This window comes from Haliotis rufescens, unplaced genomic scaffold (assembly GCF_023055435.1).
Source record: "Haliotis rufescens isolate VD_foot unplaced genomic scaffold, xgHalRufe1.0.p SCAF_9, whole genome shotgun sequence".
NCBI classification, from domain to species: domain Eukaryota; kingdom Metazoa; phylum Mollusca; class Gastropoda; order Lepetellida; family Haliotidae; genus Haliotis; species Haliotis rufescens.
In genome coordinates, this window is record NW_025964383.1 from 8,060,051 (window position 1) to 8,074,126 (window position 14,076).

The 14,076-nt window shown below is 41.6% G+C and overlaps 1 protein-coding gene and 1 long non-coding RNA gene across 2 annotated transcripts; one reads left to right on the plus strand and one right to left on the minus strand.

Annotated features, from left to right (window-relative positions):
- Window positions 1-2,532: 2,532 nt before the first annotated feature.
- On the minus strand, window positions 2,533-6,716 carry LOC125377483 (collagen alpha-2(IV) chain-like). Its single transcript, XM_048391067.1, has 3 exons — window positions 6,628-6,716; window positions 3,048-4,540; window positions 2,533-2,948 (listed from the first exon to the last, which is right to left on the minus strand). Exons 1-3 carry the CDS (start codon window positions 6,714-6,716, stop codon window positions 2,533-2,535), a joined length of 1,998 nt encoding a protein of 665 aa, XP_048247024.1.
- Window positions 6,717-7,256: 540 nt separating this feature from the next.
- Window positions 7,257-9,786, plus strand: LOC124124761. Its single transcript, XR_006859543.2, has 3 exons — window positions 7,257-7,339; window positions 8,575-8,640; window positions 9,650-9,786. It is a non-coding gene; the product is annotated as an uncharacterized LOC124124761 (long non-coding RNA).
- The last annotated feature ends 4,290 nt before the right edge of the window (window positions 9,787-14,076 follow it).

Below are 14,076 nucleotides of genomic sequence, written 5' to 3' on the forward strand. Positions count from 1 at the left end.
TAATGTAGCATCCTTGCACGGTTTAGACACAGGTTCTAATCCATCCAAACAGTATCAACCTAGTGTGTTATCCGTATATATGTGTACGGTATCATGTCACCAGTATGTCTACGTACAACTGATCATGACTACTGCATAGGTACAGTGCTTATATTATTCTACCTTTATTTACCCCCACGTTCGTGTTGACATGGTAATCTATATTCTGGCATTTTGGAATCTATATTCTGTCTAGCGTCACCTTTATTTCTGTAGCATGGTATCAACATCATTCCATCTTATACGAACATAGATGTAGTGTCTGGGGAAATAAGTGGCCCGGTGCTGAAAGGCGCCAAAATTCACTTTGCAGAGTAACACCCAAAAGGCGTGGCAAGATCCTCTGTTCGTGAGTTCGAATCCCAGATTAGTCCATACTGTGCAAAGCTGCATTAGAACCAGGTCACTACATCATGCCATCTCTCTAAGTGTATGCTGTTTTCATGATGTTATCCCATCCCCTGGTGTATATATACACCATGTCATCTTTGCACATAGTGTATGGTACTGGAAATATACATCATGTCCTTGTGCAGAGTATATATAACATCTTCTCTCCTTGTTTATAAGACATACATTATATCACCGTCGCTCCTAGCATATCTTCTATTCTTCTGTATGATATATATTCTCATATCACCTTCACCTCATGTGTAATGAGCCATTGTCCCCAGTGTAACATATCTACATCATGTAATATCCCCTGTGTATTGACAGTACCTCATGGCATATCCCCTCCTTGTGTACTGACAGTACCTCATGGCATATCCCCTACCTGTGTATTGACAGTGTATCATGGCCTATCCCTCCTAGTGTATGGACAGTGTCTCATGGCATATCCCCTCATTGTGTATTGACAGTACCTCATGGCATATCCCCTCCGTGTGTATTGACAGTACCTCATGGCATATCCCCTCCCTGTGTATTGACAGTACCTCATGGCATATCCCCTCCCTGTGTATTGACAGTACCTCATGGCATATCCCTTCCCTGTGTATTGACAGTACCTCATGGCATATCCCCTCCTTGTGTATTGAGAGTACCTCATGGCATATCCCTCCTAGTGTATGGACAGTGTCTCATGGCATATCCCCTCCCTGTGTATTGACAGTACCTCATGGCATATCCCCTCCCTGTGTATTGACAGTACCTCATGGCATATCCCCTCCCTGTGTATTGACAGTACCTCATGGCATATCCCCTCCCTGTGTATTGACAGTACCTCATGGCATATCCCCTCCGTGTGTATGGACAGTACCTCATTGCATATCCCTTCCCTGTGTATTGACAGTACCTCATGGCATTATTCCCTCCCTGTGCATTGACAGTACCTCATGGCATATCCCCTCCTTGTGTATTGAGAGTACCTCATGGCATATCCCCTCCTTGTGTATTGAGAGTACCTCATGGCATATCCCCTCCTTGTGTATTGAGAGTACCTCATGGCATATCCCCTCCTTGTGTATTGACATTACTTCATGGCATATCCTCTCCTACCTTTTGTACGGTGTAGTGTCCTGTTTGCTACACAATGATATATGTGAGTGAAAGTTAGCAGTTGGATATACAACTAATGATAGGATAAGGATCAGTTACTGCGATGTAGCTTCTTACATGTTACCACGCTATCAAGTCACATACTATCTTGTCATAAGCTGCATGATTATCAGTGTCTCCAATTGTTAATGTGCAACATGTATGCTGTGCCCTCAGGATGAAAGACATTCTCTTCCGGACATCACTGCTGGTGCTGATGACGATTGCGTCTGGCGTCCCACTGCACTTCAATGCCTACGAGGTGTGTGAGTCTCGCTGCATGAGCAGCTTCGACATGTGCACCAGCCTCCGGGGATGTGAAGACATCGTCGACTTTTCGTCCCGCTACACCTGTCAGGAGCCCTGCTTCAATGACGGCGAAACATGTGTTGGAAAATGCGGACAGGAGCATCTGTAACCAACCTTGTTACACGCAGCATTACAGAGCTCGACCCATGTATGCTACGCAGCAAGACTGAACACTCACGTTGTAGGAAAGCGCGGAAATATGCCGCGGTTGTACCACCTTAACATTATTGCCTATAATGCTAGTACCAATGTATGCTATAAGTTATTTAATAATCTGTGTAAACCCTTTGACACATTGTTGATCAGGTGTTTGGATGACTTGCCATTTTGTTTCAATCCACAGATCTCATTTCAAAGAAATCACTGTCAGTGGTTCTTAGTGCATGTACAGTTCAACGTACATGACAAGGCAATGTGACAGTGTAAAGTATAATAGTATGAACATACCTTAAGCCTTCTTTTATTCTGAACGAGACAAATTATTTCCAAATATATTATATACATGTAAAACCATTTGAACCCATCAAATATATCTTAAATAAATTTGTTCGTGTGATTTAACACCTTATTATTACTGGTTGTAAACAGACTGCGAAGTTTACAAAAGCTGTGTTAACTATGGTTTAACCACAAGGCTTAGTCTTTTCGCTAACACCGGGCTTCCCTGTTTCCACCACTTGGCTTCACTGCAATGCTTTCACCACTTGGCTTCCCTGGAATGTTTTCACCACTTGGCTTCCCTGGAATGTTTCCACCATTTGGCTTCACTGCAATGCTTTCACCACTTGGCTTCCCTGGAATGTTTTCACCACTTGGCTTCCCTACAATGTTTTCATAACTTGGCTTCCCTGCAATGTTTTCACCATTTGGCTTCCCTGCAATGTTTTCACCACTTGGCTTCCCCGTAATGTTTTCACCACTTGGCTTCCCTGTAATGTTTTCATCACTTGGCTTCCCCGTAATGTTTTCACCACTTGGCTTCCCTGTAATGTTTTCACCACTTGGCTTCCCTGTAATGTTTTCACCACTTGGCTTCCCTGGAATGTTTTCACCACTTGGCTTCCCTGTAATGTTTTCATAACTTGGCTTCCCTGTAATGTTTTCACCACTTGGCTTCCCCGTAATGTTTTTACCACTTGGCTTCCCTGGAATGTTTTATCCACTTGGCTTCCCTGCAATGTTTTCATAACTTGGCTTCCCTGCAATGTTTTCAACGCTAGGCTTCCCTGCAATGTTTTCATAACTTGGCTTCCCTGCAATGTTTTCATAACTTGGCTTCCCTGGAATGTTTTCAACGCTAGGCTTCCCTGCAATGTTTTCATAACTTGGCTTCCCTGCAATGTTTTCATAACTTGGCTTCCCTGTAATGTTTTCACCACTTGGCTTCCCCGTAATGTTTTCACCACTTGGCTTCCCCGTAATGTTTTCACCACTTGGCTTCCCTGGAATGTTTTCACCGCTAGGCTTCCCTAAAATGTTTTCATAACTTGGCTTCCCTGCAATGTTTTCATAACTTGGCTTCCCTGCAATGTTTTCAACGCTAGGCTTCCCTGCAATGTTTTCATAACTTGGCTTCCCTGCAATGTTTTCATAACTTGGCTTCCCTGTAATGTTTTCACCACTTGGCTTCCCCGTAATGTTTTCACCACTTGGCTTCCCCGTAATGTTTTCACCACTTGGCTTCCCTGGAATGTTTTCACCGCTAGGCTTCCCTAAAATGTTTTCATAACTTGGCTTCCCTGCAATGTTTTCATAACTTGGCTTCCCTGCAATGTTTTCACCGCTAGGCTTCCCTAAAATGTTTTCATAACTTGGCTTCCCTGCAATGTTTTCATAACTTGGCTTCCCTGCAATGTTTTCAACGCTAGGCTTCCCTGCAATGTTTTCATAACTTGGCTTCCCTGCAATGTTTTCATAACTTGGCTTCCCTGGAATGTTTTCAACGCTAGGCTTCCCTGCAATGTTTTCATAACTTGGCTTCCCTGCAATGTTTTCATAACTTGGCTTCCCTGTAATGTTTTCACCACTTGGCTTCCCCGTAATGTTTTCACCACTTGGCTTCCCCGTAATGTTTTCACCACTTGGCTTCCCTGGAATGTTTTCACCGCTAGGCTTCCCTAAAATGTTTTCATAACTTGGCTTCCCTGCAATGTTTTCATAACTTGGCTTCCCTGCAATGTTTTCATAACTTGGCTTCCCTGGAATGTTTTCAACGCTAGGCTTCCCTGCAATGATTCCATAACTTGGCTTCCTTGCAATGTTTTCACCGCTAGGCTTCCCTAAAATGTTTTCATAACTTGGCTTCCCTGGAATGTTTGCATAATTTGGCTTCCCTGGAATGTTTTCAACGCTAGGCTTCCCTGCAATGTTTTCATAACTTGGCTTCCCTGCAATGTTTTCATAACTTGGCTTCCCTGCAATGTTTTCATAACTTGGCTTCCCTGGAATGTTTTCAACGCTAGGCTTCCCTGCAATGTTTTCATAACTTGGCTTCCCTACAATGTTTTCATAACTTGGCTTCCTTGCAATGTTTTCACCGCTAGGCTTCCCTACAATGTTTACACCAATTGACTTCCCTGTAATGTTTTCACCGCTAGGCTTCCCTGCAATGTTTTCACCACTTGGCTTTCCTGCAATGTTTTCACCACAAGACTTCCTGTCAACATGAAGCCTTCAGACACTCTCATGACCAAGTCTTGACGACCTAGGAACTATCAACTGGGGCATAAATGAATGTTTTTTGTCATTATAATGTCGCAGCTGCAGTGTGCTGGACAGTTTCAGATTTGATGGAGACACTAGTCATTCATTGATCCCTCGAAGTAGAATATATACTTTTCATATTTGTCCTGACCGGATTAATTATTTCGAGAGCTGACCTGCAACATTTCTGTTCGCTCGAATATTTATTGTTGTGAGTGAGTGAGTAAGCGGCGCAACAGTAAGAGAGGAGTTGTCTCCCTTGTATAAGAACAGCCTTATGTGTTAACTGAAGGCATATGTATATGCGCTCGCCCACGGTCACGCTTTGTGATTTCGATACGAGCAAAAGGCCCTGTGTCCTTCAAACAGGATCCCATTCAACATACCAACAATCACCTAGTCAAGAGGACTGTCTCGACAAAGTATTTCGTAGCCGCATGCGGTCATATCATGCATATTGTATGTTTAATGCAGGACAAAAAGCAGCTCTGACGCGTACAATCTCGCAATGCAGATCGACACACCAGTCAATATAAATAGCGCATGCATGTGATTATAGACGCATTGCACATTCCTCAATGAACAGGTTGAATAAGTACAGGGACACCCTGTGCAGTGCTTATTGACAGTATTACTCATGCTTTCTAACGGTTACGGCCCTTATCATATGAACGTTTCATTGGCCACTCATAGGATCTGTATCAACCTGTTTGCAGACAATTAATTACCATTTCTTAATCCGGAAAAGGAAGAATCTAAATTCAAGATGCACGAAAAATAGAAAGACTTGCAAAAGTACACTGAATAAGACAACACAGCTCTAAGAAGCAACAATGTAATCTCTGTGGCAGGCAATTTCTTGTTTTTTCACAGGTCTGAAGCATAATAATTTTTCTCGACAATTCTCAGTGGTACATAAATGTATTTTTTCCACTTTGCATTTAACACAGAACTAAATGAAAACACAAATTAAATACATGTAAATGTGGTACAATAAGACACGGTCATATAACACAACTAACTATCCGTAACTCTCTGTTATAACTACAGGAATTTATTCCGGGTGGTAATAGTAGTAGTAGTAGTTGTCGTAGTAGTAGTAGTCGTAGTAGAGGTGGTGGTTGTAGTAGTAGTGGTAGTAGTAGTGTTAACAGTAGTAATAGTAGAGGTGGTGATGGTAGTGGTGGTATTTGTAGTAGTAGTTATGATGGTGGTGGTATTATTATTGTTGTTATTATTATTAGTAGTGGTATTATTATTATTATTATTATTATTAATTGTAGTAGTATTAGTAGTAGTAGCAGCAGCAGCAGTAGTAGTAGTAGTAGTAGTAGTGGATGTAGTAGTAGTGGATGTAGTAGTAGTGGATGTAGTAGTACAAGGTAGACACAATTTTATGGATAGCAGTAACAGTATTAACGAAGTTGTCCATAAAATTGTGTCTACCTTGTCACCCGTTAACTTCTAAGTAATCCCTATCAAACAAGTTAGAGGTAGTGGTAGTAGTAGTAGTAGTACGAGAAGTTGTAGTAGTAGTGGTAGTAGTAGTATAGGTGGTGGTAGTAGTAGTGGTCGTGGTTTTATTATTATTATTTTTAGTAGTAGTAGTAGTAGTAGTTGTAGTAGTAGTAGTAGTGGTATTGGTGGTGGCGATCACTTTTCAAAATATGTTACTTAGTCTTACAAAGTAAATATTTATACCAAGCATGGAGTCATATGTGATTTTACGGCAGTATTAACTGAGTCAATCGCTAGACAATACAATTTTGATACATAACATTCATTTGTATAGAAAACAAAGTTATGTTAAATAGTCCTTTGCTAACTGTTTGGCATATTTACAACACAACTAACAATGTTTTGACAAAGCTAAGCATCAATCTACACCTGGCACATTTTACACAAGAATAACTAGCTCACGAATTATTTTTATTGATGAACGTTCAATTCATTTCGAAATGCGTCGGTAGCGTCTAACACCAGAGTGTATTCTCTCTCGTCCTCAATTTCCTCGCTGCTGTCACGACTATTTTGACTAACCACTGACGCATATCGATATGGACGACATGTGTAAGGTCACTGAGCGACAATTCAACGTTTTCATCGACGGCATTGTCAGGTGATGCCATTGCGAACGCTAGTCATCTACCAAACACCGTACAGAAACAGTGATCTGCAAGTCATCTCTCCACTATGACGTCACGTCGCGTGATGACAACTTTGCTCATTAACTCTCGGTACGAGTAGGCTGTAACTTTTATGGTAACAAATATTGCATTTGGAAGTTTTTCCTTCAATACACTTGTTTCAATATGCTTTATAAATGATTTAATCCCATATTTATAGTTTACTGTAAATCTCCTTTCGGGGCTAAAACAAGGACTGGTCGGCTCGGAGTCAGTATACCGTGTCCGAGTAGGGTATTCATGTTGAACTGCGGCATGGTATCTCAGTGGGTTAGCACTATAAAATCGGGATAAATGCAGACGAGTACGCATTAGTCGGAGAGCGCACGTTAAATCTCCAAAGTAAGTAAGTAAGTAAGACGAGTACTAGCAGCCACATATACACACGTGCGTGCACGTCTCTTTAAAAGTGCAATAACCTTGAACGAGACGTTAAACCCCAATTAATCCCAACTCTTTTTAGGAGACATAGAGTTGTCGTCCTTTCACAGTTTACCACAAGAGGGCTCTGGCACTTGTTTATATTTGTCCTAAAGCTTACAGTCTAGAAACATAGTCTTCAACAGGTAAGAACATCAGATATCAAGCGTGTAACCCTTTACCCGACTCTTCTAATGTACTGTATCCCTTGACTTGTGAAACACTGTAATGTAATGGGTAAGACGCCCGACTAATGCCCACTATGTATGCAGATATATGGTACTTGATTCTTACGTTTTACTTCCTGGTCTCGGGTCAGAGAGGCATATATAATCGCGGGCTTGACGTCAGCTCTTAAAGTAGAAGTGTATATTTTGAAAACGGCCCATGTAATATGTTCTTCTCCCTGATATATATATATATATATAGACGTATGTACAAAACCTTAATTCCATTTCGATAGAGCACACGGCTATTTACACAACGGTATAGTACATTGGATATCTATAATGAACGTATATTCAGTTATAGTGTTTAACATCAATATACAGAATGACAACGCCAATGCCCTTAGTGACCGTGTTGGTCTTACAGACGATTTCGAAATAGGTGTAATTTTTGGCAAATAGGGTTTTCCTGGTAGAAGTCTTTATAGCATGAGCTGCCTAATTTCTAACTGGCCTGACACAAAGTAAACGTTCTACTAAGATTGTTAACGAAACATGGATTTAAGTATCTTTCTATTTGTGATATATTTTCAAAACGCTGTCTCCCTAGCATATACATATATTTCATGTGTTTTTTAATTTGGCATTTTTGACCAAATAATATAATAACTCTTTTGGGAGAATGTTGAGAGTTACCGTGTATATGAATTTGCACCAGCAGACAAACCTGTTTCTAGTATAACAAGAAGAATAGGGTGATACGTCATACATAGTTACCCTATTGTTATGATAACGCCCATTTGTGGCAACTCTTAAAATGTAAATAATAAGAAGTGAATAACTACCCTTTATCTGACTCAACACAGAACCAGTACAAGGGGCATTACCCCGGTGTAGGTACCAGTGTCTTCTGCGAACCATATTGCTGTTGATTAAAAGTGTCAATGCAAGACAATAGCCAGTCTAGATTATTGGCCGAAACAGATTCCATTTGGTGTTAAGGGCACAATAGCTGTGAATTTTATAAGAATGGACCACTGAAAATTAGTGATGACACGAAAAGCGTATGAATACATACATAAATGTAAATGAATAAGTAGTTTAGCATATGTTCTATTCGTCGGGAAGTGACGTGGTTCATTGTGCAGAACGACAAACATCGTCTACAACCCACGTACTGTTGTTACATGTCTGTAGATTGTTCCCTCTTACAGATACTGAACAAAGTCAAGGAAACGGAAGACAAACCAGCATTTAAAACCACGGAACAGATGGAACCAGTAAGAATCACGGACATTAGTCCTTCATGTATATAGTTTGGTGCGTGTGTAGGGTAGGGTAGGGTAGGGTAGGGTAGGGTAGGGTAGGGTAGGGTAGGGTAGGGTAGGGTTAGGTTATTTAACTGGAACATTCTGAGGGATACCAACCAAGGGACCGATGATGTCATATTCATGGAAATTTTATTTTGCCTCAGATTTTACCGGGTAAAGTTTGTACTGGAATTCCTGAATAGAAACGCCAGTAGTCGTTTGAAGACATGAAAAAAAATCCAATACCTCTTCCAGCATATTAAATATGTGTGTGTGTGTGTGCGTGCGTGCGTGCGTGCGTGCGTGCGTGCGTGTGTGTCTGTGTGTGACTGTGTGTGTGTGTGTGTGTGTGTCTGTGTGTGTGTCTATGTGACTGTGTGTGTGTGTGTGTGAATAGCAACAGATTCGCATGAGTTTCCCCCATACATTATTCTGGCTGATGTATCATTATAACAATGCCAACTGTGATACCAAACTGAGGCCAATACTCCGATCCACTTAACCCCACACCCCAAACAAATATCTCAACCTCCACACCCCGTGTCTACTTTTTTACTGTGTTCAATAATAGGCAATAGTCATGGTTAGGATCAGCGGATCCAGGAATCTTTCAAAGGTTCATATTCTTGACATCATAGAATTCCTTATATCATATTATCAATTAGGGTAGAATGATCGTGTGTCATATAATGACGTCATCAATTGTTCATGACGTCATACATTGATTTCAATACGAAATCTTAACAATAGGCTGCCTGCATTGTATTTGCTCTGTAGGGTTGACATTTCCAAAAACACCAATGAGGAATGTATAGCAACCTACTCGGAAATATGGATACTCTGTCCCTCGAGAATTAATGATGAAAGGTTCGCGACTTCCACAATGCATTCATTCGGGACATATAAATCCGAAATTCCTCGCAGCTCTTTGTTATTCTCTAAATCGTATTCAGATAACCATGACTTTTGTTTCTGGCAGGTTAACAACCCTGGGAACAGTGCCAGAGCGGGTGAACAGAAACATGTCGACTCTCCGCAGAAACTCACTAAAGAAGCACGTTTACAATTAATACATCTTTTGAACGACACCTTACTGCATACTGCACATTGCAAAGATCCAGCATGCACTATTCTAAAATGCAAAATGATGAAGAAAGTTATCGGACACACAGAGTCGTGTGAAAGGAAGCGGACGGGTAGCTGTTCGATCTGCAGACAGCTTATTGCACTGTGTTGTCTCCATGCAAAACGATGTAACGAAACACTCTGTTCGGTTTCCTTTTGTGAGAGGCTGAAACTTAAGATGCGGCAGAGGAGAATAGAAGAAAGGTTACGACAAGTCCGGCGACAGCGAGGTAAACCGCCTGCAGCATAGTGTGAGGCAGTCTTTACGTAGTCAGCAAACTACTGAACATCCCATCCTGTCCGGTACCACTGCAGATAGTTCCATGCTTTGTCCTCGCCACACAGCGTATGTCAGGTGTCAGAATCAGTTCTCACTGGTTAGAACCCCACCTTCTTTATGGTGAGTGGGTGCGTAAATATCTTACAGTTATTCGCGGCTCCGTATTGTGAGATGGCTTTGTTAACTTTACATCTATCCATATTTATGACCTGTTATATATATTGTAAATAGTCCATGGACGTATACCAGAATATATCGTTTTGTGTATAACCGTGTATATGTAATTTTCTATTGGCACTTTCCCTTTTATTTATTCTACCGTTCGTCTGTGAACTTAAGCATATAGTAAAAACGTTTCAAGATTGCAAATGCGTTTTTGTATCTAGAACTCACTAGGGCTGTATGTTTCTAGAGCAGATTTGAACGGGATATTTGGAAAGCAAGGCCTTGCTGGGTACGATGCTGCTGTATTATTGAGATAATCGTATCTAAAATTCATCTCTGGTGCTTGGGGGAAATGCAACCCAAATCTCATCGATCAATCTGTACAACTCGACAAACAACGATTAACGGAACAAGGTGGATATTTCATGAGACAAACGGATGACTGAGGAATTGTGAAGATTCTATAATTCACAAAAATGAGATCTTTCGTTTTGAAAAAGCCTGGCAAAACAACGCCGACTGTTTTAACAATCTTTATATATATGTGAACTCTCTTGTCGAATGTGTTAATCGATAATACGTTATACATCACCTTTAGCCTTAGTTCCAAATCAAAGATCGCTGTGTAAGTAACACGAAGATCTTGACATATGCTGGTGCTTTAGTGGTACGATGCTATGTGTATGGATGAAGGAATATGTCTATTATTGTTATCACTGGAGTTCTGTTACGTCATATGTTGTGGTGATGAGGTGACATAGAGATATGACATCAGTGTGATGTGACAAAGTAAAACCCTTTCTTGATTGCTTGCTGAACTGACTTATACCATACATTGTAAACAAGTTACCGTTGTTCGAAACATTAATTTGTTAAAGTATGAACTACAAGTACACACCCGTGAAGGTCCTAGTTAGAATAGGTGCTCAGCAAACCATGCTTGCCGTAAAAGGCGACTATGCTTGTCTTTAGAGGCGACTAACGGGATCGGGTGGTCAGGCATGCTGACTTAGTTGATGCATGCCATCGTATCCCAATTGCGTGGATCGATGCTCATAATGTCAATCACTGGATTGTCAGGTCAATACTCGATTATATACAGACCGCCGTCATATAGCTGGAATATTGTTGCGTGCGGCATTAAACAACACATAAACAAACAACAAGTACGTGTCGAAAATGGTCATTCATACTGACGCTGCTGTAACTGTTATTTTTATTTATTTTTAACATTATTCTATTCCACAATAAACTATTGAAAATGAAAACTATCTACTGTGATCTTGTTTTCTGCTAACACATTTATTCTTGGTTGTCACGATCCTGCCACTCAGTGTTGCTGATCCAAGCCAATATCAGTCCCAGCCAGCCATTACTCAAACAGTAAGCCGAATCAACCTATCAGTGTCCTGTATCAGAATCGGAGTCACATGGAAAGTATAAAAAAACCCAAAGGATATGACGAATTCATACAAACAAAACATATATCCCTGTACAATATCAGACTCGTTAACTCATGTGAAAAAGGTTGTGGACTGTTAAAGAGTCTTCGACAATCCCACATCTGACGTTCTTTTTTCACCTGAAAGTGGTATGAAATCAACAAACACAATTCCGAATTATCAGCAACACCTACCACTGACAAAGAAAGCATTAATCTGTCCCCGTTAGGAATTTGCTTCACTTTGGGATATCTAATTAAATAATGTGGCGAAATATTTCCTTGTTTTTCAGAGATCATAAAGTACACATACAAAGTCCGACTGTTATGGGAACACAGAAGACATCAACATATCCCGGTGTCTTGAAGTGTGACCCTGTATCGCCCACGTGTCTAGACATTGTGATTTATGTCCCGTCAGTTCTATTAACAAAGTAACAGCACAGGGGACATGTCCTCTATATAATACCCATTGTAAACTTTGACCAGCTATAAACTGTTGTTATTGGTGATCTACCCAGCAACGGCCTCGCAAGTAGCTATGCTTTATAACACCTGTTCAGCATATGACCGCCTCTTCCTTGTTATTTCACGTTATACCTACTCCACAGATGTGTGTTTACGATCAGATGGGTAACTCGGGAGCCTAGGACCTGTCCGACGTATTTGGACTCAACACTTTCCTGTTCATCGATTTCAGTATATATAATTGTAAACGTTGTTCGGTATTTGATCTAAATAGAAGACTTGTATTGATGAAGCATTGGGATGTTGTCAAACCGTAAGCCCGACACGCGCCAGCCTGATGTGATACACACAGTGCACATTATCCAAGTATAGATTCCCGAGGCGTGTCTTTCATGTAGGTCAATGCAACAGGTGGAACAACATGTGTATTAACTAGATACGCCTGTTTATCTAAAGGATCGACCAGTCGATATTCTGAAGGGATGTGGTGTGTGTATGTGGTGTGTGTGTGTGTGTGTGCGTGCGTGTGCGTGTGAGGTGTGTGTGTATGGTTGTTTGTGGTGTGTGGTGGTGGTGGTGGTGTGTGTGCATGCCAGTGGTGTGTGTGAGGTGTGTGTGAGTGCGTGTGCGTGTGGTATGTGTGTGGTGTAAGTGTGGTGTGCGTGCGTTTGGTGTTTGTGTGCGTGCCTGTGGTGTGTGTGAGGTGTGTGTGAGTGCGTGTGCGTGTGCGTGTGCGTGTGGTATGTGTGTGGTGTGCGTGCGTTTGGTGTTTGTGTGCGTGCCTGTGGTGTGTGTGAGGTGTGTGTGAGTGCTTGTGCGTGTGGTATGTGTGTGATGTAAGTGTGGTGTGCGTGCGTTTGGTGTTTGTGTGCGTGCCTGTGGTGTGTGTGTGGTGTGTTTGTGTGCGTGCGTGTGGTGTGTGTGCGTGTGGTACGGTGTGGTGTAAGTGTGGTGTGCGTGCGTTTGGTGTTTGTGTGCGTGCCTGTGGTGTGTGTGAGTGCGTGTGCGTGTGGTATGTGTGTGATGTAAGTGTGGTGTGCGTGCGTTTGGTGTTTGTGTGCGTGCGTGTGGTGTGTGTGTGGTGTGTTTGTGTGCGTGCATGTGATGTGTGTGTGATGTGTGTGTGTGGTGTGTGTGAGGTGTGTGTGTGGTGTGTGTGAGGTGTGCGTGTGGTGTGTGTGAGTGGTGTGTGTGGTGTTTGTGAGGTGTGTGTGAGTGGTGTTTGTGAGGTGTGTGTGTGGTGTGTGTGAGGTGTGCGTGTGGTGTGTGTGTGGTGTGGTGTGTGTGAATGCGTGTGGTGTGCGTGTGGTGTGTGTGTGGTGTGTTTGTGTGAGTGCGTGTGGTGTGTGTGTGGTGTGTGTGTGGTGTGCGTGTGGTGTGTGTGTAGTTTGTGTGAGGTGTGTGTGTGTGTTGGGACTTTGTATCGCGATAAGATATTATTTCAGCTACAGCTGCAAACCAGATTTATTTTAATTTTAAAACATTGCACATTCCTCAATGAACACGTTTAAGAAATACAGAGACGGTACACCATGTGTCATGTTTGTTGACAGTATTAGTCATGCAACAACCATGCAACAATGTACTTTTCGTGGCAGGCGATTGCTTTTTTTCAACAGTAATAATCATTGTTATCAAGAAATTTACGGGACAAATTATTTTTCGATAAAATCCCAGCCCCCTACATAATACATACGTGTTAAGGGACCGACCCCTCATTAGAAATTCGGGGGTGGGTGGATCCTTACATAGCTCTGCATGTATGCTTGGAATTTTGTGTATAGACATTAATAGGGTATGCATTACAAACACATTAGTCTTTCCGTTACGAAAATATATATAATTCAATCTAAAATGGTAAATAAGTTTGACATGTCAAGCATTTGGAAACAAATAGAAGACTCGGTGTATGCCGTCGAGATAAGTC

Excerpts from the sequence above, each read along its gene's own strand:
- LOC125377483 (XM_048391067.1), bottom strand. The coding sequence starts at position 6,716 with ATGGCATCACCTGACAATGCCGTCGATGAAAACGTTGAATTGTCGCTC. Across the intron at positions 4,541-6,627 it reads CATATCGATATGCGTCAGTG|GAAGTCTTGTGGTGAAAACA; the intron begins GTTAGTCAAAAT and ends TCATGTTGACAG. Across the intron at positions 2,949-3,047 it reads AAACATTGCAGGGAAGCCAA|GGAAGCCAAGTGGTGAAAAC; the intron begins GTGGATAAAACA and ends AAAACATTACAG.